At 34.8% G+C, this 26,819-nt stretch overlaps 2 protein-coding genes across 3 annotated transcripts in view; both read left to right on the top strand.

Annotated features, from left to right (window-relative positions):
• The window catches only part of LOC138310193 (uncharacterized), a 59,076-nt gene extending 58,838 nt beyond the window's left edge, over nt 1-238 (top strand). The window contains exon 6 of the mRNA XM_069251311.1: nt 218-238. Within this exon, the coding sequence (XP_069107412.1) occupies nt 218-238 (21 nt within the window). The remainder of the gene's footprint in view (nt 1-217) is intronic.
• On the top strand, nt 4-26,542 carry LOC138310301 (trafficking kinesin-binding protein 1-like). 2 transcript variants are annotated; one of them, XM_069251441.1, is made up of 15 exons: nt 4-294; nt 5,746-5,862; nt 6,165-6,262; nt 6,717-6,810; nt 7,346-7,424; nt 7,813-7,943; nt 12,361-12,435; nt 12,824-13,047; nt 13,385-13,702; nt 14,279-14,431; nt 14,698-14,879; nt 19,171-19,317; nt 20,024-20,126; nt 22,372-22,413; nt 24,792-26,542. In XM_069251441.1, exons 1-15 carry the CDS (start codon nt 244-246, stop codon nt 25,453-25,455), a joined length of 2,478 nt encoding a protein of 825 aa, XP_069107542.1. In that variant the 5' UTR covers nt 4-243; the 3' UTR covers nt 25,456-26,542. The 2 variants fall into 2 exon arrangements, with proteins under 2 accessions (XP_069107542.1, XP_069107543.1); XM_069251442.1 differs by lacking the exon at nt 22,372-22,413 and having other exon boundaries at nt 6-294.
• Nucleotides 26,543-26,819: the final 277 nt, after the last annotated feature.

Here is a 26,819-nt window from a genome sequence, read left to right on the forward strand (position 1 = left end):
ATTTGTTATTTATTTATTGGTTTATTTATTTATTTATTGGTTTATCGTTCCAGTTCTATGTGCCGAGCGTGTGACACAGATGAATTGTTATTTATTTATTTATTTATTTATTTATTTATTGGTTTATCGTTCCAGTTCTATGTGCCGAGCGTGTGACACAGATGAATTGTTATTTATTTATTGGTTTATTTATTTATTTATTGGTTTATCGTTCCAGTTCTATGTGCCGAGCGTGTGACACAGATGATTTGGACGTACAATGATATAGAGGCTGTTAATAGATTACTAGAAGAGGTAAGTAACATATTAATAGATTACTAGAAGAGGTCAGTAACATGTTAATAGATTACTAGAAGAGGTCAGTAACATGTTGATAGATTACTAGAAGAGGTCAGTTACATGTTAATAGATTACTAGAAGAGGTAAGTAACATGTTGATAGATTACTAGAAGGTCAGTAACATGTTAATAGATTACTAGAAGAGGTAAGTAACATGTTGTAATATAGAAGCAGTTACAGTTATAGATTACAGTCAGTTACATGTTAGATTATAGATTACTAGAAGAGTCAGTCAGTACATGTTAATAGATTACTAGAAGAGGTAAGTAACATGTTGATAGATTACTAGAAGGTCAGTAACATGTTAATAGATTTACTACAGAAAGGTCAGTACATGTACTAGAAGAGGTCAGTAACATGTTAATAGATTACAAGGTCAGTTACATGTTAATAGATTACTAGAAGAGGTCAGTAACATGTTAGGTCATATGTTATAGATTACTAGAAGAGGTCAGTAACATGTTAATAGATTACTAGAAGAGGTCAGTAACATGTTAATAGATTACTAGAAGGTCAGTAACATGTTAATAGATTACTAGAAGGTCAGTAACATGTTAATAGATTACTAGAAGAGGTCAGTAACATGTTAATAGATTACTAGAAGGTCAGTAACATGTTAATAGATTACTAGAAGAGGTCAGTAACATGTTAATAGATTACTAGAAGAGGTCAGTAACATGTTAATAGATTACTAGAAGAGGTCAGTAACATGTTAATAGATTACTAGAAGAGGTCAGTAACATGTTAATAGATTACTAGAAGAGGTCAGTAACATGTTAATAGATTACTAGAAGAGGTCAGTAACATGTTAATAGATTACTAGAAGAGGTCAGTAACATGTTAATAGATTACTAGAAGAGGTCAGTAACATGTTAATAGATTACTAGAAGAGGTCAGTAACATGTTAATAGATTACTAGAAGAGGTCAGTAACATGTTAATAGATTACTAGAAGAGGTCAGTAACATGTTAATAGATTACTAGAAGAGGTCAGTAACATGTTAATAGATTACTAGAAGAGAGTAACATGTTAATAGATTACTAGAAGAGGTCAGTAACATGTTAATAGATTACTAGAAGAGGTCAGTAACATGTTAATAGATTACTAGAAGAGGTCAGTAACATGTTAATAGATTACTAGAAGAGGTAGTACATGTTAATAGATTACTAGAAGAGGTCAGTAACATGTTAATAGATTACTAGAAGAGGTCAGTAACATGTTAATAGATTACTAGAAGAGGTCAGTAACATGTTAATAGATTACTAGAAGAGGTAAGTAACATGTTAATAGATTACTAGAAGAGGTCAGTAACATGTTAATAGATTACTAGAAGAGGTCAGTAACATGTTAATAGATTACTAGAAGAGGTCAGTAACATGTTAATAGATTACTAGAAGAGGTCAGTAACATGTTAATAGATTACTAGAAGAGGTCAGTAACATGTTAATAGATTACTAGAAGAGGTCAGTAACACGTTAATAGATTACTAGAAGAGGTCAGTAACATGTTAATAGATTACTAGAAGAGGTCAGTAACATGTTAATAGATTACTAGAAGAGGTCAGTAACATGTTAATAGATTACTAGAAGAGGTCAGTAACATGTTAATAGATTACTAGAAGAGGTCAGTAACATGTTAATAGATTACTAGAAGAGGTCAGTAACATGTTAATAGATTACTAGAAGAGGTCAGTAACATGTTAATAGATTACTAGAAGAGGTCAGTAACATGTTAATAGATTACTAGAAGAGGTCAGTTACATGTTAATAGATTACTAGAAGAGGTCAGTAACATGTTAATAGATTACTAGAGAGGTCAGTAACATGTTAATAGATTACTAGAAGAGGTCAGTAACATGTTAATAGATTACTAGAAGAGGTCAGCTACATGTTAATAGATTACTAGACAGAGGTCAGTAACATGTTAATAGATTACTAGAAGAGGTCAGTAACATGTTAATAGATTACTAGAAGAGGTCAGTACATGTTAATAGATTACTAGAAGAGGTCAGTACATGTTAATAGATTACTAGAAGAGGTCAGCTAACATGTTAATAGATTACTAGAAGAGGTCAGTAACATGTTAATAGATTACTAGAAGAGGTCAGTAACATGTTAATAGATTACTAGAAGAGGTCAGTAACATGTTAATAGATTACTAGAAGAGGTCAGTAACATGTTAATAGATTACTAGAAGAGGTCAGTAACATGTTAATAGATTACTAGAAGAGGTCAGTAACATGTTAATAGATTACTAGAAGAGGTCAGTAACATGTTAATAGATTACTAGAAGAGGTCAGTAACATGTTAATAGATTACTAGAAGAGGTCAGTAACATGTTAATAGATTACTAGAAGGTCAGTAACATGTTAATAGATTACTAGAAGAGGTCAGTAACATGTTAATAGATTACTAGAAGAGGTCAGTAACATGTTAATAGATTACTAGAAGAGGTCAGTAACATGTTAATAGATTACTAGAAGAGGTCAGTTACATGTTAATAGATTACTAGAAGAGGTCAGTAACATGTTAATAGATTACTAGAAGAGGTCAGTAACATGTTAATAGATTACTAGAAGAGGTCAGTAACATGTTAATAGATTACTAGAAGAGGTCAGTTACATGTTAATAGATTACTAGAAGGTCAGTAACATGTTAATAGATTACTAGAAGAGGTCAGTAACATGTTAATAGATTACTAGAAGAGGTCAGTAACATGTTAATAGATTACTAGAAGAGGTCAGTAACATGTTAATAGATTACTAGAAGAGGTCAGTAACATGTTAATAGATTACTAGAAGAGGTCAGTAACATGTTAATAGATTACTAGAAGAGGTCAGTAACATGTTAATAGATTACTAGAAGAGATCAGTAACATGTTAATAGATTACTAGAAGAGGTCAGTAACATGTTAATAGATTACTAGAAGAGGTCAGTAACATGTTAATAGATTACTAGAAGAGGTCAGTAACATGTTAATAGATTACTAGAAGGTCAGTAACATGTTAATAGATTACTAGAAGAGGTCAGTAACATGTTAATAGATTACTAGAAGAGGTCAGTAACATGTTAATAGATTACTAGAAGAGGTCAGTAACATGTTAATAGATTACTAGAAGAGGTCAGTAACATGTTAATAGATTACTAGAAGAGGTCAGTAACATGTTAATAGATTACTAGAAGAGGTCAGTAACATGTTAATAGATTACTAGAAGAGGTCAGTAACATGTTTATATAGATTACTAGAAGAGGTCAGTTAACATGTTAATAGATTACTAGAAGAGGTCAGTAACATGTTAATAGATTACTAGAAGAGGTCAGTATAACATGTTAATAGATTACTAGAAGAGGTCAGTAACACGTTAATAGATTACTAGAAGAGGTCAGTAACATGTTAATAGATTACTAGAAGAGGTCAGTAACATGTTAATAGATTACTAGAAGAGGTCAGTAACATGTTAATAGATTACTAGAAGAGGTCAGTAACATGTTGATAGATTACTAGAAGAGGTCAGTAACACCTTTACATTTCATATATACACTGTCCAATACATAGAACTTCCAGAAAAAGATCTCGTTAGGAAAATTGTCATTATTGATAATTAATCAGATTTTTAATTTCTTGGGGGAAAAAACCATGCACACAATTTATTGAAATCTTTTAAACAATTCACTTTTCAGCTTCCTTTTAATGCATACTTACCAAGTATATCTAAAAAAATATATAATTTCTACATTCAGCTTGAACAAAAAGCCAATCTATTTTAAATATGCAAAAAGACAATTTAGTCTGTAATGTACCATTTGATCTTAAAATAGATATTCTATAAAACAATCATGATGTATCAGCAGTCAAAAATGTTTGAAGCAAAGAAATAAACTATTTAATTATTTAGGGTGTAGAATGAGAAATTTGCTATATACATGCAGGTATTGGTTTAAAAGAGAAGAAAAAAAAACAAAGGAAAACTTACTGTGCTTGTAAAGTAAAAACTGTTAAAAAGCACAGTATATCATGTCATATAAGGTAGATGTCATTTTCTGGGACTGTTTTGATCCAAAAAACCCAGATCAATGATTTCCTTATCAATATTTATTTTCTCAGTTCTGTCGCACTACCTGTTGTAGATTATCATATAAACCGTGTTTTAAATTCTAAAAAAAAATGTCATTGGTTTGTTATTGTATTTATAACCTGCCCACGAATCGTGTGTTTTGTCTCTGTATTTGATCATTCTGTGCCAATAACGGCACATAGCAGTATTACCAGGCAGATCTCTCAGACCTTTTTTTGTAACCTAGCCTGATATAAATTTTCGAATCAGCACAATTTAAAAAGTTGTTTGTCTTTGCTCTAGAACTCGAGGATTTGGGAACACCACTTTCGCTCATTAATCATGACTTGTCGCCATTGACAATAAACAGGATCGCACGTAGCGCTTCTTTGTTTTGATAAAAGTCATAAATAGAACGCATGTTTTCAAAAAAACTTTCCACCATGAATACACAGTTATTTGAAGGGTTCAGTCTTTAGAACAAACAGAAAAAAATAAAGGAATTTTATTTTTTGTTAATCTTATTTGATGACTTTAAGTTGAAGTACACAGATATTAGTGGAGATATTGGGGACAGCAGATCAATAACTACAGGCTCTATACTGCTGTGGATGTGAGTTAGTAGTCTTAATGCCACAGAGCAAGGAAAACTATACTGAATTACAGCTCTCTTCGGGATAATAAATCTAGGTTTTCATATCGTCCCATAAAGCTATGCTCTTGTTGAAAAATGGGACCTGGGCCCTTTCAAATGAAAAGTATTTTATATGTCATAAATTTAATTGGGAGTTAAAATAATCCTGCTGTAATTCCTGGATTTCTAAAAAGAAATAAGTTGTGTATATGATTATGATTCTTTTGTCTTTACACATATACTGTTAATCTGAAGTATCATTAGAACTGAAATGTCTACATATATAGCATTAGCTCAGGTTGTTAATAGGATTTGACCTCTGCTATAGGAAATTATATTTACTGAGAAGTAGTTGAGGTAATAGTTGGTTTATTATTTAACTCTGTACATACCTACACATTCTATGTGTACATGGGTGTGACATTTTGTACATTACATTTACATTACTGTAAATAATCAAAGTGTGTTTGGTAAAATTGTATATCAACTGTACAGAAAAATATTTAATTTTTCTTTTTTTTTCATACTAAATCTTGTTTTCTGATTTGCTGGTTTTTTTTTCCATACCACTATAAAAAAATCTGAGAATGATGCAAAACCAGATGTTATCATGATGTCACAATTGACTTTGCGTATTAATTTGGAAAAATAATCCAAGTAGTCTGGAAATTAATTATAAGCCGTATTAACTGTAAAGAATGATTTTATTTATTTACAGAAAGAACGTGACCTTGAACTTGCTGCCCGTATAGGTCAGACACTTCTCCAGAAAAATCAGGACTTAACAGATAAAAATGAATCGCTAGAGGAACAAGTAACCCAGGCAACTGAAAAGGTGAGTACAGTTGTCTCCCTTAGGTAAGAGATTTTAATTAAAGGTACATTATACCAGCTTTTTTAATTAAGTATAAAGTTTTATAAAAGTATACTGGTTTTTATTTACTTGGTCATTTTGATGGTCTTGATATTTATCAAGTTTATGAATCTTTTAATAATTTGTATTTTGCCATCATTTATTTGATTATAAGCATGTTGAAAACTTTAAAGATAGTACAAAATCAAATAGGCATTGAACTTAATTTGTTCAGAATGTACAAAGATTTCTATATTCACATATCAACATGTTATATTATTCAGCTCAACCAGTTTAAACATGAAATTCTACGCAAAGATGAACTTCTCCAGGCTCTGACCCACTCCGAGTCAGACAGCACCCCTACAGATGATTCTCCAAAGTAAGGGCACATAACTCCTCTTCATGAAATAGAGGAAATATTGATCTGCAGATATTTTTGTCATACAGATATTTTTGCCATACAGATATACAGATATTTTTATCATACAGATATTTTGACATACAGATATTTTTGACATACAGATATTTTTGTCATACAGATATTTTGGTTGTACAGATATTTTTGTCATACAGATATTTTTGCGGGTCAAACTTTCCGTGATTAGGACTCTTAGTTAGAAAATTAAAATTCAGCAGTTCTGAAATTTTGTGTTTTGGCTATATGTGGTTACTCAATTTCTTATGGATCAAATTTTCACGACCATAGCAATGTTTCTTGAAAATATTACCATCATGAAAATAAGCGCCTATCTGACATTAATTAAATAGACAAAGTGTAATTTAGTAGTAATATCAAAATAATTCATTGTTTGTTATTGGTTTGATGTTTACAGTGGGAACACCGAGGGACTTTATACCTTGGGAGCATCAAGTCTCCAGAAAAAGGTCAAATCTCTGGAGGAGGAAAATATCAAACTCCGTATAGAGGTATACAATGTTATACTACCATTGTAGAACAAAATACAACCTTGTTATAATGAGACGTACTTTATAGATTGTAGCTTATTTCAATGATGTTGAAGATAAATACAAAATTCTTGTAAGCAATTTCAGGGCATTCTCAAAAATTAATGGGTTACTATCACTGTTGTTATATCCACCCCCGGACTATGCCATGGCAAAACTGAAGGTTCTGTGTGTGACAACAGATGAGACAGGTAGTTTGGTCCTTTGATGTACATCAGATAAGTAACTGTTACAGTACAATGAAGTTTGGCATCGCTCTCTACATAATCTTCTGTGATTGGTCAGATTTTTCCTTCTGAAATGACTTCAGGTTTGTTGTGACATAGTCCAGGAGTGGATATAATGACAGAGACAGCAACCCCTGGAGTATCGAGGATGTTGTACAAAATTGTAAAATTTGAAATAATGAATAGACATTATAAACTCAGGTTTCAATAATGCACTTTTGTCTTGTTACTATAGACAATAAAGCGTTGATCACTGTGATCTTTTCCAGACGGTGCAGTTAAGTGCTGAAACATCAGAGTTTGAGGAGAAAGAACAAAAGCTAGTATCTGACTGTCTCGAGCAGCTCGGTAAGGAAACAATCTTATATGACAAGATAATAATTGTCATATTCTGTGATCAACTGATATCCACCAAATGGTGGTTGTTATCTATTTTTTTATTTTTTTATTTTGAGAACAGAACAAATTTCAGTCAATAAAGTGTGGTGCTTGTGTTTTACTATCAACAATTGGCACATATATAATATGTAGAAAATGGAATGTCTTTAGTCTATTATAGGTCACGTCAAAATCTGTTAAATAAAATTGTTTTAATAAGACCACTTTTCTGGGTTGCAAATAGCTATACATGTATATATAACGCGATTTGACCTGTGTATAATGACCAATTTTTCCATGTCCCTGGCTGGTCTTTATAGACAGGTTCAACTGTATATATTTTTTTTTTTGGTCACAGGGGATGTTAAGGATCAGCTTGAAGTTTACTCAGAAGAACTCGCCAAAAAGACAGAAGAAACACACCTCCAAAAGGAGGAGATCACCAACCTTTTAGCTCAACTAGTCGATCTACAGAGGAAGTGTAAAGTTGTAAGTATATAAAATAGACGATCTACAGAGGAAATGTAAAGTTGTAAGTATGTAAAATAGTCGATCTACAGAGGAAATGTAAAGTTGTAAGTATATAAATAGTCGATCTACAGAGGAAATGTAAAGTTGTAAGTATATAAAATAGTCGATCTACAGAGGAAATGTAAAGTTGTAAGTATATAAAATAGTCGATCTACAGAGGAAATGTAAAGTTGTAAGTATATAAAATAGTCGATCTACAGAGGAAATGTAAAGTTGTAAGTAGATAAAATAGTCGATCTACAGAGGAAATGTAAAGTAACTTGTAAGTATATATATAAAATAGTCGATCTACAGAGGAAATGTAAAGTTGTAAGTATATAAATAGTTGATCTACAGAGGAAATGTAAAATTGTAAGTACATATATATAAAATAGTCGATGTACAGAGGAAATGTAAAGTTGTAAGTATATAAAATAGTCGATCTACAGAGGAAATGTAAAGTTGTAAGTATATAAAATAGTCGATCTACAGAGGAAATGTAAAGTAACTTGTAAGTATATACGTAAAATAGTCGATCTTCAGAGGAAATGTAAAGTTGTAAGTACATATATATAAAATAGTCGATGTACAGAGGAAATGTAAAGTTGTAAGTATATAAAATAGTCAATCTACAGAGGAAATGTAAAGTTGTAAGTATATAAAATAGTCGATCTACAGAGGAAATGTAAAGTTGTAAGTACAGTGGAACCTCCCAAAACCGAACCTTCTCAAAACCGATCACCTCTAGAAACCGAACATGGATGTTATGTACGGAATGAATTCCTCTTTATTAATAGTGTATAAAACTTCCCAAAACCGATCCCTCCCAATTCCGAATACCGGACCGATTTTAAGATCGGAATAGTCAAATGTAACTAAAATACACTTCTGAAAACCGGCCTTACCTGAGCGACACCGATAGATTGCATTGAGGTCTGATCAACCGACCGTGAAATACAAACGTACCTGTACCATAGTTGTCGCATGCCATGTCCTTGGGCATGTATACAGATGTGAAGGCTATAGGTATACGGTAATTATACTCGAGATGGTGGTGTAATTATTTAATCATGTCTATTGTTTAGATATCTAACGAAGGTCTACCATGTGCACGCGGTTTGTTTACTGTAGGAAAACAAGCAGAGCTAGTAATAAAGAGAAAGTTTCGTATTCAAATCACACAGGTTTTTTATTTACATATGTAGTTGTCGGATAACGTAAATTATCTGTATGAAGAAGCCGAAGCCATGTATTGTTTTAGAAAATGGCTATGTCATATAATGACCGGCATCGACTGATCAACGTGTAATTAGACCATATAATTTGATTCTTGACGTAACCGGAAGCGATCGGTCGTATGTAGGTTGCAGACGAGAACATCCCCAAGAACATTCACGCAACTAACTAACTAAACTACGTTTATAAGCGGTAACAAAGTCAAGATTGCTGTAATCCATTCCTTTTAAACGTATGATTCTCTCTTTTGTGATAACATTCACATTAACAATCAATATCGGTCGGTTTTAACGAACACTAGGCATACATGCGGTGCACTAATGTAAAAAACGACTTCCGATCCGGATCGTGATGATCGGTATTCGCACTTTCCAAACCGAATCCGGCCGAAATTATATGATGATCGGTTTGGGAGGGTATATTCGATCTACTAAGTCTCCTATAGAGGAAATGTAAAGTTGTAAGTATATAACCGTATAATTAACCTTTGTTTCTCTAATCCGACCTGATTGGCCGAAATTTTTTTATACCTCAGCGCCACCTACAAAATGATCGGACATTTCGGTAAACATCAAAGGGAGGTTCCACACGGAGCTTCCGTTTTATAAAATTAAACAAAAAGAAACACTGGTTTTAAATTGTTTCAATTGAAGCAAAATTGTATTTTTTTTAAAACTAAGGCAATAAAATAGTATTTGCCAAAAAACAAACTTTGAATAAAGAAATAAAAGTTTGGTATGCGTCGTTCTGCTAGGGCTTCTGTTTAGTACTGTGCAAGCAGATTTGAGGCTCTCAAAATGGCAAGCTTTTAACTTAGGAAAACCTAAAGATATTCTACAATTAGAAGAAAATATTACGGAAGTAGAGGACTTAGAGAAATGAACAGTGAAGAGTTGAACAACATTTTAATGACTTTGTTCGATATTCCGAATGGAATTTATTCAACATCTGTTTCACCAGAAGAGGCCAGAGCCGAAAATGGCCGAAGCCATGAATGTGCCCGAGATTGAAAATTTTGTACGATCAGAAAATCAACATTTTTCCTACAACCACAACAGAGGTTTAAAGAATATTCTGAAGAAGATCGACTGAAAGCACTGGAAGAATCGAGAACAATCCAAATCTACCAAAAATAATACGAAATGGGGATGATGAAACTGTTCCAAGGTACGTTAAAATAAAATAATCTCCTGTCATAATAACTTAATGTTTTCTTCCGGCCAGGGGACTCGAACCTGGATCATTCCATAACGGAAAGTTTTTCCTTAAACTACCATGAATGTTGAAAAACAATTTCATTACAAACAGACGATTTAATAAAATTCAATGACGTAAATAACATTAAATAATATCAATATTTTTTTTAGATCAATTATAAACTTCGATTATCAATCAATATAATTACATTTTTAGATTGGAATATGGAGGTGTATGGACAAGAGAAGTTCCAATGGCTACAATCAATGAAGGAGACCTATGTCAAAAACTCCGTCAATTTTATGCAGAGGCCACACCCAAAGGAACTAGGAATTCTGGCAGGTGGACCTACTGAATCATCACAAGAACACTTTAATAAATGTCCGAGCCGCTATAAATCGTCACTTGCACGATCTTGGTCGCTACAGAAATAGATATCGTGCCGAAGCATTACATTCAAATCGTATCGGCCAATAACATGTTGGACGCCAAGTTAAAACACAATGTCCGCAGTGGGTTATCCGCGGCCAACTCAGCACAAATCAATTATTTCGAAACAGGACTTTGAACTATTAACACGTACCTTAATTCCGGTGATTAATCCTGTCCTGTCGGAGGTACAGGGTGTGGGTTGATCTCGCAATTCACTTTGGTCAGTAGGGGACTTGAGTTTTCATATCCATTCCGCTAACTTCCGAACTCCTTTCAGTTTCTGAATGATGAAAACCGAACAATACCTTATGTTTCAATTTCCCACCGAGACCACTCAAAAAAAAACAAACAAGGAGGGTTGAATAGCACAGAGGCACCTATGCTCAGATAAAAGAATGTATGCCACAGATTCCGAAACTTGTCCTGTGGAAGGCATTTACGGGAAATTCCTGTTCCAAAACATCCTCCAAATGCTCCGTATGTTTTTAATAATTGCAACAAAACCGCCATTGTCTCTCCGACGACATCTCCATTCTGGTACAAACCGACAAGCCGCTCAAACAATACCAATTTGGGAAGAATTTATGGGAGATATCTCTCGCTAAACGCTAAATGCACACTACACTTAACACGCGCACTGTATTCTCGGGCCACCAGCCATACAAGCGATGAGCGATGCTGGTTTCGAACTTAGACATTATTTATGTTCATGTCCGGCCATAAGAACGAAAGTTCCGTTAGAAGTTCGATAAGTCGGTGGATGTAACTACGGGTCAAAAGCACAAAGCTAAGTACCGTTCTTTCTGCTGTTGTAAAACCAAACAGCGATCCACAGTCCAAACACATCATGTCGTGATGACGAGCTCGTAATGGCCGCGCCCCGCTAGCCTGAATCCGGGTAACACATGTACAGATGGTCCCCACAGCAAAACACAAGAGTTGCTTCTTCTAACAACTTTATGTTCGTCAGAGACTTCTGACAAACTCCGTTTTCACAAAACTCTGTGTGTTTGAACTGTCTGCGTCTGCAAAATAAATCGTATTATCTTAAAATTTTCGATGATATCATTATTTTTTTTTGGCATATACATTGCTTAAATAAATCGTATTATCTTAAAATTTTCGAATGATTGGCATATATTAGGCCTAGAGCAGGGATGGAAAGTTGGATTTTGTTTGATTTATGCCCTATTTAAGATTTGCCATGTTTAGGAGATGGAAGAAAACCCAGAGTACCTGGGGGAAAAACATACCATGTTATATGATTTAAAAAGAAAAACGTTGAGGTGTCCATGTCTTGGTGTCAATGAAAAATATAATCCCTAGCGATATGATGTACTATGCCTGTAGAAGTTCTTGTGAGATTTTTAAGTAAGCTATACAGCATGAATTTCCAGGATAGGTCAAATTGTACATCAATTTTGTAACATGAAAAATTATTTTTGAAATTGAAGCAGGAAAAGTATAAACAGTATGGACTAATAAATATTTAATTGTTTTGATGTTAATACTTCTTTCTTTTTGTCTACAGTTAACAGCAGAAAACCTTGAGCTCCAGAAACACCTCGAAGCCTCACAGTCATCACAGAAACACCTAACGAAGGAGGTAAATATAGAAACTAGGTCAAGGTCAAATATGTTGTACAGTCGTCACAGAAACACCTAACGAAGGTTGTAAATATATAAACTTGTATCTGATTGGCATATAACCACCAGGCTAGTTTATAACATTGTGATTGATTGGTGTATAACAAACTAGCCTTTGTAAACTTGTATCTGATTGGTGTATATCCCACCAGCCTTTGTAAACTTGTATCTGATTGGTGTATATCTCACCAGCCTTTGTAAACTTGTATCTGATTTGTGTATAACCCACCAGCCTTTGTAAACTTTTATCTGATTTGTGTATAACCCACCAGCCTTTGTAAACTTGTATCTGATTGGTGTACATCTCACCAGCCTTTGTAAACTTGTTTCTGATTGGTGTATTACAGCTTGCTGAATATAAAGACAAACATGATGAGGTCCTTGAGTTACTGGAGGAGAATCAGGAAGAGTTACGGAGGCTGCGACGGAAACAGAAACCAAACGTCGCTAAACATAGCTACCTGTCCACATCACTTCTCAGTATTCCTAACGATTCCATCGCCTCTGAGCTTGAGTCGTCTCTCAAGTCTGAAATAGACTTCCCTATGGGATATTCTCCAGCAGAGAGAAAGTAAGTATTGGTCATGATCAACTATACAGGAAACTTCATCACGGTTACTCCAGGATCCAAGGGTATTCTAGTGTAATTGTATGGAATTTTCCTTCGTCAGTTATAATACATGTGGTAATTAAAACCTGGCTATATCAGTCAAATATATGTTGGTCTCAGTGACATCCAGTTTAGACATCTGTCTTATACCATGTCTTAGGTTGATGAAGTGGAGTAAAAAACATTAAGTTTTAGATCATTAGTTTTAACATTTATGCAGTTATCTTGTATCTATTGATAGAAAATTCACCGTGATATCTTGTTTCTAGAATAGTGATATCTGACCATTGTTCCCCAGGGTCCATAACTGGAGGATATTTGAAACAGCTAAGGCAGCTAAGAAGGCGAGTAACAAACACAATGGCCTCAGTAACAGTAACAGCTTTGGGACAGAGAAGACGTCCGGGATATCTGGAATGTCTGGTCTCTCCGGACTCTCTACCCTTAGTCTCAACGACAGTCTGGATTCCGGAGCTCGCTCTCCTGCCATGTCCGGAGTCGCGTCCTCGGCGGGGAAACTTGGAACTAACATGTCCAACAGAAGTTCTATGTATTTCTCGGAAACAGAGTCTGTACAGAGTGATGGGTATACTGCTGATCTAGATAGTCTTTACGGGTGAGTGATTTCTGTTTATGGATGAGCGATTTCTGTTTATGGATGAGTGATGGCTCCATAATTGTTAATAGTATATTTTCTAAAACTTGAACCGCTGTCAATCTGTTTTATAGCCAGTATAACTCTACCTTGTTTTGTATCAATCTTACTAAAAAGCTTTCAAAAGTGTTCTTTTCAATTTGATTGATCTAAATTTTGACACCAGTTGATGTAGTTCTGCACATTTGCACTTTTAGACACATTTAGAGTCTTCTACATGAAAGATTAAACTGGCCAATTATGAAATTTTAAGGGTGACAGAGTTAATAAGTGCCATCCTGAGGATATTCTCCAGAAATTATCAGTGTCTGTTGTTGGGCACGTGTTATCTACACACCAATAGTTTTCACATTTTCTCTTTTAAATTACTTCCAAGATTTTATTTTAAAGGAATACTTAATGAACTACTTTTCACCAGCTCTCAGTACAAAGTAGTTTTTCTAATGATGTAATTATAGTTATGAACTCATTTACAGATAAAATTCATGATCATATGATAGTTGATTTTAATTAATGTACTACCTTTAATTGTTCCAGTGACGTAAAGAAGCACAGTCTGGGACGACCTGGTATTCCAGGATCTAACGATCTCGAGACAGCTTTACGGAAGTTATCGATCCGTCGCGCTAACGAACTTAACGAAGAAGATTACTTTGAGGATGAAGAGAATAGGAAACGAGAAAGACATAAGTAAGGAAATAACGGGTTATTTTATCAACACTGTGATGAAATATTTTCCTTGGTGTGAAATCATGGCAGATAAAATGAGATAGATCATTTATTAATATGACATACTAGCTTTAACAGAAATATCAAACCCAGGCAAAATTCTACTGGTGGTCTGATCGATGTTGTTATATATGTGGAGTTTACTGTATTTGTTCATCACATGATACATAATTACAAAGTTCGTTAATATTGTTAATATAAATTCATTGTTTGTGTTTGACGTACAGATCGGATGCCAGTAAGTCTGATGCCCAGGAGTCGACGGATACCCCAGGAATGTGTCCGACCCCAGACAGTACACTCTCCACAGGAAGTATCCGATCAGGATTCTCCCAGCTTTCCTACCCTGGTAGTAATAGTTCACACTACAGGCTCCCAGAGAAACTCAAAATCATCAAGCCACTGGAAGGTAGATTGAAGTTGTAATGTATTCCTGTAACTGTTGGTATTTGTCTGTAGATTGAAGTTGTAATGTATTCCTGTAACTGTTGGTATTTGTCTGTAGATTGAAGTTGTAATGTATTCCTGTAACTGTTGGTATTTGTCTGTAGATTGAAGTTGTAATGTATTCCTGTAACTGTTGGTATTTGTCTGTAGATTGAAGTTGTAATGTATTCCTGTAACTGTTGGTATTTGTCTGTAGATTGGAGTTGTAATGTATTCCTGTAACTGTTGGTATTTGTCTGTAGATTGGAGTTGTAATGTATTCCTGTAACTGTTGGTATTTGTCTGTAGATTGAAGTTTGTAATGTATTCCTGTAACTGTTGGTATTTGTCTGTAGATTGGAGTTGTAATGTATTCCTGTAACTGTTGGTATTTGTCTGTAGATTGGAGTTGTAATGTATTCCTGTAACTGTTGGTATTTGTCTGTAGATTGGAAGTTGTAATGTATTCCTGTAACTGTTGGTATTTGTCTGTAGATTGAAGTTGTAATGTATTCCTGTAACTGTTGGTATTTGTCTGTAGATTGGAGTTGTAATGTATTCCTGTAACTGTTGGTATTTGTCTGTAGATTGGAGTTGTAATGTATTCCTGTAACTGTTGGTATTTGTCTGTAGATTGGAGTTGTAATGTATTCCTGTAACTGTTGGTATTTGTCTGTAGATTGAGTTGTAATGTATTCCTGTAACTGTTGGTATTTGTCTGTAGATTGGAGTTGTAATGTATTCCTGTAACTGTTGGTATTTGTCTGTAGATTGAAGTTGTAATGTATTCCTGTAACTGTTGGTATTTGTCTGTAGATTGAAGTTGTAATGTATTCCTGTAAACTGTTGGTATTTGTCTGTAGATTGAAGTTGTAATGTATTCCTGTAACTGTTGGTATTTGTCTGTAGATTGGAGTTGTAATGTATTCCTGTAACTGTTGGTATTTGTCTGTAGATTGAAGTTGTAATGTATTCCTGTAACTGTTGGTATTTGTCTGTAGATGAGTTGTAATGTATTCCTGTAACTGTTGGTATTTGTCTGTAGATTGTAGTTGTAATGTATTCCTGTAACTGTTGGTATTTGTCTGTAGATTGAAGTTGTAATGTATTCCTGTAACTGTTGGTATTTGTCTGTAGATTGAAGTTGTAATGTATTCCTGTAACTGTTGGTATTTGTCTGTAGATTGAAGTTGTAATGTATTCCTGTAACTGTTGGTATTTGTCTGTAGATTGGAGTTGTAATGTATTCCTGTAACTGTTGGTATTTGTCTGTAGATTGGAGTTGTAATGTATTCCTGTAACTGTTGGTATTTGTCTGTAGATTGGAGTTGTAATGTATTCCTGTAACTGTTGGTATTTGTCTGTAGATTGAAGTTGTAATGTATTCCTGTAACTGTTGGTATTTGTCTGTAGATTGAAGTTGTAATGTATTCCTGTAACTGTTGGTATTTGTCTGTAGATTGAAGTTGTAATGTATTCCTGTAACTGTTGGTATTTGTCTGTAGATTGAAGTTGTAATGTATTCCTGTAACTGTTGGTATTTGTCTGTAGATTGAAGTTGTAATGTATTCCTGTAACTGTTGGTATTTGTCTGTAGATTGAAGTTGTAATGTATTCCTGTAACTGTTGGTATTTGTCTGTAGATTGGAGTTGTAATGTATTCCTGTAACTGTTGGTATTTGTCTGTAGATTGGAGTTGTAATGTATTCCTGTAACTGTTGGTATTTGTCTGTAGATTGGAGTTGTAATGTATTCCTGTAACTGTTGGTATTTGTCTGTAGATTGAAGTTGTAATGTATTCCTGTAACTGTTGGTATTTGTCTGTAGATTGAAGTTGTAATGTATTCCTGTAACTGTTGGTATTTGTCTGTAGATTGAAGTTGTAATGTATTCCTGTAACTGTTGGTATTTGTCTGTAGATTGAAGTTGTAATGTATTCCTGTAACTGTTGGTATTTGGTATTTGTCTGTAGATTGAAGTTGTAATGTATTCCTGTAACTGTTGGTATTTGTCTGTAGATTGAAGTTGTAATGTATTCCTGTAACTGTTGGTATTTGTCTGTAGATTGGAGTTGTAATGTATTCCTGTAACTGTTGGTATTTGTCTGTAGATTGGAGTTGTAATGTATTCCTGTAACTGTTGGTATTTGTCTGTAGATTGAAGTTGTAATGTATTCCTGTAACTGTTGGTATTTGTCTGTAGATTGGAGTTGTAATGTATTCCTGTAACTGTTGGTATTTGTCTGTAGATTGGAGTTGTAATGTATTTCCTGTAACTGTTGGTATTTGTCTGTAGATTGGAGTTGTAATGTATTCCTGTAACTGTTGGTATTATTTGTCTGTAGATTGGAGTTGTAATGTATTCCTGTAACTGTTGGTATTTGTCTGTAGATTGGAGTTGTAATGTATTCCTGTAACTGTTGGTATTTGTCTGTAGATTGGAGTTGTAATGTATTCCTGTAACTGTTGGTATTTGTTGTAGATTAGTTGTAATGTATTCCTGTAACTGTTGGTATTTGTCTGTAGATTGAAGTTGTAATGTATTCCTGTAACTGTTGGTATTTGTCTGTAGATTGAAGTTGTAATGTATTCCTGTAACTGTTGGTATTTGTCTGTAGATTGGAGTTGTAATGTATTCCTGTAACTGTTGGTATTTGTCTGTAGATTGAAGTTGTAATGTATTCCTGTAACTGTTGGTATTTGTCTGTAGATTGGAGTTGTAATGTATTCCTGTAACTGTTGGTATTTGTCTGTAGATTGAAGTTGTAATGTATTCCTGTAACTGTTGGTATTTGTCTGTAGATTGAAGTTGTAATGTATTCCTGTAACTGTTGGTATTTGTCTGTAGATTGAAGTTGTAATGTATTCCTGTAACTGTTGGTATTTGTCTGTAGATTGGAGTTGTAATGTATTCCTGTAACTGTTGGTATTTGTCTGTAGATTGAAGTTGTAATGTATTCCTGTAACTGTTGGTATTTGTCTGTAGATTGGAGTTGTAATGTATTCCTGTAACTGTTGGTATTTGTCTGTAGATTGGAGTTGTAATGTATTCCTGTAACTGTTGGTATTTGTCTGTAGATTGAAGTTGTAATGTATTCCTGTAACTGTTGGTATTTGTCTGTAGATTGGAGTTGTAATGTATTCCTGTAACTGTTGGTATTTGTCTGTAGATTGGAGTTGTAATGTATTCCTGTAACTGTTGGTATTTGTCTGTAGATTGGAGTTGTAATGTATTCCTGTAACTGTTGGTATTTGTCTGTAGATTGAAGTTGTAATGTATTCCTGTAACTGTTGGTATTTGTCTGTAGATTGAAGTTGTAATGTATTCCTGTAACTGTTGGTATTTGTCTGTAGATTGAAGTTGTAATGTATTCTGTAACTGTTTATTTGTCTGTAGATTGAAGTTGTAATGTACTGTAACTGTTGGTATTTGTCTGTAGATTGGAGTTGTAATGTATTCCTGTAACTGTTGGTATTTGTCTGTAGATTGGAGTTGTAATGTATTCCTTAACTGTTGGTATTTGTCTGTAGATTGGAGTTGTAATGTATTCCTGTAACTGTTGGTATTTGTCTGTAGATTGGAGTTGTAATGTATTCCTGTAACTGTTGGTATTTGTCTGTAGATTGGAGTTGTAATGTATTCCTGTAACTGTTGGTATTTGTCTGTAGATTGGAGTTGTAATGTATTCCTGTAACTGTTGGTATTTGTCTGTAGATTGGAGTTGTAATGTATTCCTGTAACTGTTGGTATTTGTCTGTAGATTGAAGTTGTAATGTATTCCTGTAACTGTTGGTATTTGTCTGTAGATTGAAGTTGTAATGTATTCCTGTAACTGTTGGTATTTGTCTGTAGATTGAAGTTGTAATGTATTCCTGTAACTGTTGGTATTTGTCTGTAGATTGAAGTTGTAATGTATTCCTGTAAATTTGTCTGTAGATTGGAGTTGTAATGTATTCCTGTAACTGTTGGTATTTGTCTGTAGATTGAAGTTGTAATGTATTCCTGTAACTGTTGGTATTTGCTATGGGTATGCTCAACATCAACATGTATCAAATTATAAAATGATTCATACACATAATTTGCACTTCAGGTGTAGATATTGCCAGATATTTCATGAACAAAAATGAAGCAAAAATTTCTTCACCATCAATGCAGACTTAATTCTATAATAAGAGTTAGTGATTATGTGTTGTCAATTTCTCTGCCTTAATAGTTAAACTGTCTGGTTACTGGTATGGATATAGACAACTCAATACTCCAACCTTTTGACACAGGTTCAGTGACACTGCGACATTGGCAGCAGTTGGCGACGCCCCACCTGGGGGGAATCTTTGAGTCACGTCCCGGGGTCCAGATTAAGGGAGAGAGAAAGCTTGATCTAAACGAGGAAGTGTACAACCTTAGTGATCTGGAGGAGGATGGTATGGCACTTCTATATCCTATCTTAGATGATATCCTACCACTGTTTGTGATTTACCAGTACTCCATGAAAATAGAATTTGGATATGAAATGTTATTTTTTTCTCCATCCTGTCTGGTCTGTCTTGCGCTGTCCCACTCATAAATGAATTAAAAGCAGGGACATTATTGTCTTTAAAATATTTCTAGTTCTTAAAAAAATATTCAAAACAGGAAATAGTACTTAGTAAACATTGTATACTGAATTTCATCGAAAGCCATTTAGATGCTCATATTTGTTATGATAATTAGATTGAATCAAATTTATCTAAGGCAAAAAAAAAATATGTCTGTTTAGGGTTACCCATCCAAACCTCTTTTTTTTACAACTGACTCTAACTTTTTTTTCTCACTTTTATATAAAAAAAAATGAAAAGTCGGTATTTCAATCTCAAGACTCCGGTTCTGGCCATTACTTTAGAGTGAAAACACTTGGGGGGAAAAGAAAAAAAGAAAGTCGGACCGACCGACCCCCCAAAAAAAAAAAAAAAATCGGGACGGAACGACCCTATTTTTTTGGCCAAAGTAACCATAAACAGACATATTTATTTTTGGCCTAAACATGCATTATGAATATGTCCAAATGTATGCAATATATTATCCTTAGGCTATAAAATCATATAGAAATTTAAAAGGACTTGTTGATAACTGATGTTTTATTGATGACAGATGATTATGAGGATAATGGGGAGTGCTACAAGAGATTCCAGGAGAGTTCCACGATAAATACGTACACCAACTCCACCGTGAAACATCCTACACAACTCGTCGGGTAAGTCACGTCGTTGTTTAGATAGGACTTACTTTGTTTATCATACTTCTGTCATGTGTTGTTTGTGCTATATTATTGAGTTTCATACTTTTTGAAATATTTTGTAGTTATTTATGTTCCATATTAAATTGATCAGTCTGTTGATTATAAGAGTTATTTTTCTGCATGATTTCTGTTTACTTCATACCTTTATTAAGTAGACATTAATATATGTTTTGCACCTTTTTTTTGATGATCTGCCCTTCCCAGTATGAGGTTCACCACTAGGTGGCATTACTGTAGGTTTCACTAGTGATGTGCCACCTTTTGTTTGATAAGTTATCTGCCCTTCCAAGTAGTATGTTCACCACTAGGTGGCATTACTGTAGGTTTCATAAGTGATGTGCCACCTTTTGTTTGATGTAAGTTATCTGCCCTTCTCAGTATGAGGTTCACCACTAGGTGGCATTACTGTATGTTTCATTAGTGATGTGGTACCTTTTGTTTGATGTAAGTTAGCTGCCCTTCCCAATATGATGTTCACCTAGGTAGCATTACTGTAGGTTTCACTAGTGATGTGCCACCTTTTGTTTGATGTAAGTTATCTGCCCGTAAGTTATCTGCCCTTCCCAATATGATGTTCACCATAGGTAGCATTACTGTAGGTTTCACTAGTGATGTGCCACCTTTTGTTTGATGTAAGTTATCTGCCCTTCTCAGTATGAGGTTCACCACTAGGTGGCATTACTGTAGGTTTCACTAGTGATGTGGTACCTTTTGTTTGATGAGTTATCTGCCCTTCCCAGTAGGATGGTCACCACTAGGTGGCATTACTGTAGGTTTCATTAGTAATGTGCCACCTTTTGTTGATGTTAGTTATCTGCCCTTCCCAATATGATGTTCACCACTAGGTAGCATTACTGTAGATTTCATTAGTGATGTGCCACCTTTTGTTTGATGAGTTATCTGCCCTTCCCAGTAAGATGTTCACCACTAGGTGGCATTACTGTAGGTTTCATTAGTGATGTGGTACCTTTTGTTTGATGAGTTATCTGCCTTTCCAAAGTTGTACACTACTGAATGGCAGTAATTTATGATTATTTGATGCGAGTTATCTGCCCTTACTATGATATACATTACTAGATGGCGGTAGGTTATATGGTTGTTTGATGTGAGTTATCTGCCCTTCCACGTAGGATGTTCACCACTAGTACGAATTACTGTAGGTTTCTTTAGTGATGTGGTACCTTTTGTTTGATGAGTTATCTGCCCTTCCCAGTAGGATGGTCACCACTAGGTGGCATTACTGTAGGTTTCATTAGTAATGTGCCACCTTTTGTTGATGTTAGTTATCTGCCCTTCCCAATATGATGTTCACCACTAGGTAGCATTACTGTAGATTTCATTAGTGATGTGCCACCTTTTGTTTGATGAGTTATCTGCCCTTCCCAGTAAGATGTTCACCACTAGGTGGCATTACTGTAGGTTTCATCAATGATGTGGTACCTTTCGTTTGATGAGTTATCTGCCCTTCCCAGTAGGATGTTCACCACTAGGTGGCATTACTGTAGGTTTCATTAGTGATGTGCCACCTTTTGTTTGATGTAAGTTATCTGCCCTTCCCAGTATGATGTTCACCACTAGGTGGCATTACTGTAGGTTTCATTAGTGATGTGCCACCTTTTGTTTGATGTAAGTTATCTGCCCTTCCCAGTAGGATGTTCACCACTAGGTGGCATTACTGTAGGTTTCATAAGTGATGTGGTACCTTTTGTTTGATGAGTTATCTGCCCTTCCCAGTAGGATGTTCACCACTAGGTGGCATTACTGTATGTTTCATTAGTGATGTGGTACCTTTTGTTTGATGAGTTATCTGCCCTTCCAAAGTTGTACACTACTGAATGGCAGTAATTTATGATTATTTGATGCGAGTTATCTGCCCTTACTATGATATACATTACTAGATAGCGGTAGGTTATATGGTTGTTTGATGTGAGTTATCTGCCCTTACTTTGATATACATTTCTAGATGGCGGTAGGTTATATGGTTGTTTGATGTGAGTTATCTGCCCTTACTATGATATACATCACCAGATAGCAGTAGATTATATGATTATTTGATATGAGTTATCTGCCCTTCCTATGATATACATCACTAGATAGCAGTAAAGTTATTTGGTTATTTGATATGAGTTATCGGCCCTTACCATGATATACACCACTAGATGGCGGTAGGTTATGTTAATGTGCCACTGTTTGATTACAGCGAGGACGATTCGGAGCTTGACTCTGACGTAGATCGTGCAGAGTAAGTTTTACTTATAGCATTTATCTGCTACTTACAATTAGAATTAGAATAAAAAGGGAGTGGGAGAAAACGGGAACAAGGATTTGTCAGTTTTATCCTTCTCCTCACTACTACACAATCCCCATGTACACTAAGCCCCTGAACTTATACCTTAGTAATCATAAAACATATAAAGACTTCCTCAGTAGTTCTCACTTAATTGTCCGTCTACTACCCTATCATATCGAGTATATATATAAATTTACAGAACAATTCACTTCCAATTTGTATAAGAAAGCAACAACACCCCTAATGCTCTTAATGGAGGAAACACAATTTCATTGAAAATTGAAAATTTTAACCTTAATTTAATCTCACCAAAAGTATTTGATATTAAATAAAAAATTGAATTATCTAAAATTTAAAAAAAAAAAAAAAAATTCTTAACTATGAATTACAAGGATTACACAATAATCAAATAAAGTATTTAGAAATAAAAAATAATCTGCGGAGTTGAATTTTCAGCTTTTCAAAAAAAAAATGTGCTACTCCCCAAACAGCTTCCCTTATATCCAATAAACCTCCATCAATAGATACATTTGAATTGATTAGCTACCACAATAATAGCGGACTGTTCCGTAGAGATCACAATATACAAATATCACTCCCTGCAGAAGAATTTATTTCATAAGATCTGTCTATTTCTATGTTTGCGGCCTTGTACGTAGATAATTTATTAGTGCATGCACATTTTCTTGTTTGAATGTAATGCGTGTGTCTTTGTTGCAGCACGGCTTGATTTTTTATTTCACTCACTGTCACCACCTCTGTGGTACAAGGCACTACTGATATTGTATGATTTGGTGTGTTTGTCTAGGTTTGATTAATTCATAATTTTGATCACAGGGGAAATTCGAAATCAATTAAATCTGTGGAAAGCTGTTCAATTGATTGGAACAATTAAAATAGAGGTTATATTATGTATGACATTCGCTAAGTTGACATTGAAATGAAGTAGGCTGGGTCTACACAACAGAAATTTAAAAGCTTCAGATTAAACATCTCTATTGGGGGTTAGGCTGCCAAAACAATGTCCAGCATAGTTGATTTGTTGTAGTGTTTGAATGTGATTGCTGTCTGCTTTCTCAGAAGAAATCATGATATGGTATAGGATGCATGATTTGCTCTTATATTTATTTGGTTATACATGGGAGTCTGGTACCAAAGGCCAAGACAGGGATAATCTGGTTATAAGACCATAGGGAGCATAATTTTGTAATATGATCTAGGATGAGATAATTTTGTAATATGACCTAGGGGAGATAATCGTGTAATACAATTTTGCTTGGTAATATAATTTTGTAATATGACCTAGGGGAGACAATTTTGTAATAAGACCTAGGGCGAGATAACTTTGTAATATGGCCTTGGGAAGATAATTTTTGTGATATGACCTAGGGGGAGATAATTTTGTAATATGACCTAGGGGAGATAATTTTGTAATGTGACCTAGGGGGAGATAATTTTGTAATATGACCTAGGGCGAGATAATTTTGTAATGTGACCTAGGGCGAGATAATTTTGTGATATGACCTAGGGCGAGATAATTTTGTAATGTGACCTAGGGCGAGATAATTTTGTAATGTGACCTAGGGCGAAATAATTTTGTAATTTGACCTAGGGCGAGATAATTTTGTAATGTGACCTAGGGCGAGATAATTTTGTGATGTGACCTAGGGCGAGATAATTTTGTAATGTGACCTAGGGGAGATAATTTTGTGATGTGACCTAGGGCGAGATAATTTTGTAATGTGACCTAGGGGAGATAATTTTGTAATATGACCTAGGGGGAGATAATTTTGTAATATGACCTAGGTGGGAGATAATTTTGTAATATGATCTAGGGCGAGATAATTTTGTAATATGACCTAGGGGAGATAATCGTGTAATACAATTTTGCTTGGTAATATTTTATCAATAAACAAATATTGTGAGGCTAGCAGCCAGTCAATTGAGATGTGTTTACTGAAGATAGACAAGCTTAGAGCTAGATGTAGAAATTTAATGTGTTAAGCGTAAAATCTACAATTCATGATGATAAATGGAGAGTTTTTCTAATTAAGTTAATGTGGAATGAATTATAATTGATTAGTAGTATAAATGTTTGCATGATGTTTTATGAAGCTATACCAAGCAATGTTGCTTCTGGTTGGTTGTTCTTTTAGCTACCAAATGTCATAAGCATTTGATACTAGCTCAGTCAAGATAGAGTAAAAGTTTATGTAAAACATTGAAAGATAATATTATGATATGAGTACATCTTAGTATCGGATCTTGATAAGGAAGAACAATTTATGAAATGTTGATTCTACGACTATATTTCTTTGTTGTATTTGCAGATCAACTTCGACAAAGTCCTCGACGCCTCGTCTTACGTCGATGGTCCAGTCTAGTGGGACAACAACCTACAGTATGTCGCTGGGACTAGCCGCCATTTTGAACGAGCGTGATTTGGTGGGCTCTCCCGACAAGAAACCCAACACGTCAGGAATGAGTCAATCATCCAGAACGTCCGGCTGTTTAGTATCAGAGTCTCATTTCGACTTAGCGAAGTCAAAATCTCAATCTGTAACGGTGGCTTCATCTTCTGGGACTGGTGTCGCCTTGACAACTAGTTCTCCGACAAAAACGTCGCCGGAGCGACCTCATTCACTGGCCGGTGTGGATTATCAGGAGGGAAATCTCCTGAACCGTATAAAAAACACAGGTTTCTCCTTATATGGTTATCTAGGGAAAATGGGTCAGCGGACGGATTCTGTCGTTTCTCTCCCGGCACAACTCCACAAGGAGAATAAGACTACGCCACAAGGTGCGATTCCCAAAGTGTCTACGAGTCAGACTCAATCATCTTCTGTTGATAATCTTGTGACAATCGCGGCACCTCCAGAGGGCGGGGCTGAGGCTTCCAAGTCGAAATCTACAGCATCCATATTCGGAGGTGGTGCTGCCGGGGGTGGTGTTCTTGGTGCATTAACCTCTATTAGGAAAAGTGGCATATTTTGAATGCTGACTTAGATAGAGGCTTTGTAGTGATTCCTCTGTCTGAGTCATGTATCTGGTACACATATTTTCTACCAAGTAGAAACAGTGAATTTGTACCATATACAAAACAATATAATGATGACTCAATGATGAAATACTGAGTGCTCATTTAATTATCTGATGAAGCTGATTGTGATATCTTGATAAGTCACAGGGGTTCCACACCACAGGAGAAACATTACTATAATAGGTTAATAAGTAATATACCAATGTTTAGATATACCAATTTTAGTAGTTTTGCCCCTATGTTATAATGAGAAACTAAAAATGATAAACCGAGGTGTCACGTGATTTTAGTTCCGTTATTTCAGTGTATCATTTTGTTCACACAAATGTCTGGAGAGAAATCTCATTTAAGTCTCCTTGATTTACTAGTCATCTATTGATAATAGTTAGTATTGCCAAAGTATAACTTGTCTAAGTATACAGTTACTGTATAACTTGTCAAAGTACAGTTACTGTATAACTTGTCAAAGTACAGTTACTGTATAACTTGTCAAAGTACAGTTACTGTATAACTTGTCAAAGTACAGTTACTGTATAACTTGTCAAAGTACAGTTACTGTATAACTTGTCAAAGTATAACTTGTCCAAGTACAGTTACTGTATAACTTGTCAAAGTATAACTTGTCAAAGCCAATCCTTGTCTAGTTTGGATCTCTGTGTACACTGGCACAATGGTATTGCAATTTCCTTCTTAATCTTATGGTAATGTAAACCTATATAATCTGCAAACCTGTCTATACCGACGACCAAATATGGTGGTCCCAGTGACATTTGGTTTAGACAAGTTATACTGTAGTAAGGAGTGAAACAAAATCATTTAATAACTTTAGCATACTGGTAATTTAATACCTCCCCTATACCTAGTAACTTTGGCCAAAACTTTGGGTCCAATCTTATATCACTGTAACAACCACGATATCTCAGCTGTTATACTGTACTGTAACGATATCTCAGCTGTTATACTGTACCGTAACGATATCTCAGCTGTTATACTGTACCGTAACGATATCTCAGCTGTTATACTGTACTGTAACGATATCTCAGCTGTTATACTGTACTGTAACGATATCTCAGCTGTTATACTGTACTGTAACGATATCTCAGCTGTTATACTGTACTGTAACGATATCTCAGCTGTTTATACTGTACTGTAACGATATCTCAGCTGTTATACTGTACCGTAACGATATCTCAGCTGTTATACTGTACCGTAACGATATCTCAGCTGTTATACTGTACCGTAACGATATCTCAGCTGTTATACTGTACCGTAACGATATCTCAGCTGTTATACTGTACTGTAACGATATCTCAGCTGT

This window comes from Argopecten irradians, chromosome 16 (assembly GCF_041381155.1).
Source record: "Argopecten irradians isolate NY chromosome 16, Ai_NY, whole genome shotgun sequence".
NCBI lineage: Eukaryota > Metazoa > Mollusca > Bivalvia > Pectinida > Pectinidae > Argopecten > Argopecten irradians.

What these genes read in the sequence shown, in the direction of transcription:
- LOC138310301 (XM_069251441.1), top strand. Translation starts at nt 244, where the DNA reads ATGATTTGGACGTACAATGATATAGAGGCTGTTAATAGATTACTAGAA. An exon ending in ATATCAAACTCCGTATAGAG is followed by an intron (nt 6,811 to 7,345) that starts GTATACAATGTT and finishes GATCTTTTCCAG; the next exon opens with ACGGTGCAGTTAAGTGCTGA. An exon ending in TCTGACGTAGATCGTGCAGA is followed by an intron (nt 22,414 to 24,791) that starts GTAAGTTTTACT and finishes TTGTATTTGCAG; the next exon opens with ATCAACTTCGACAAAGTCCT.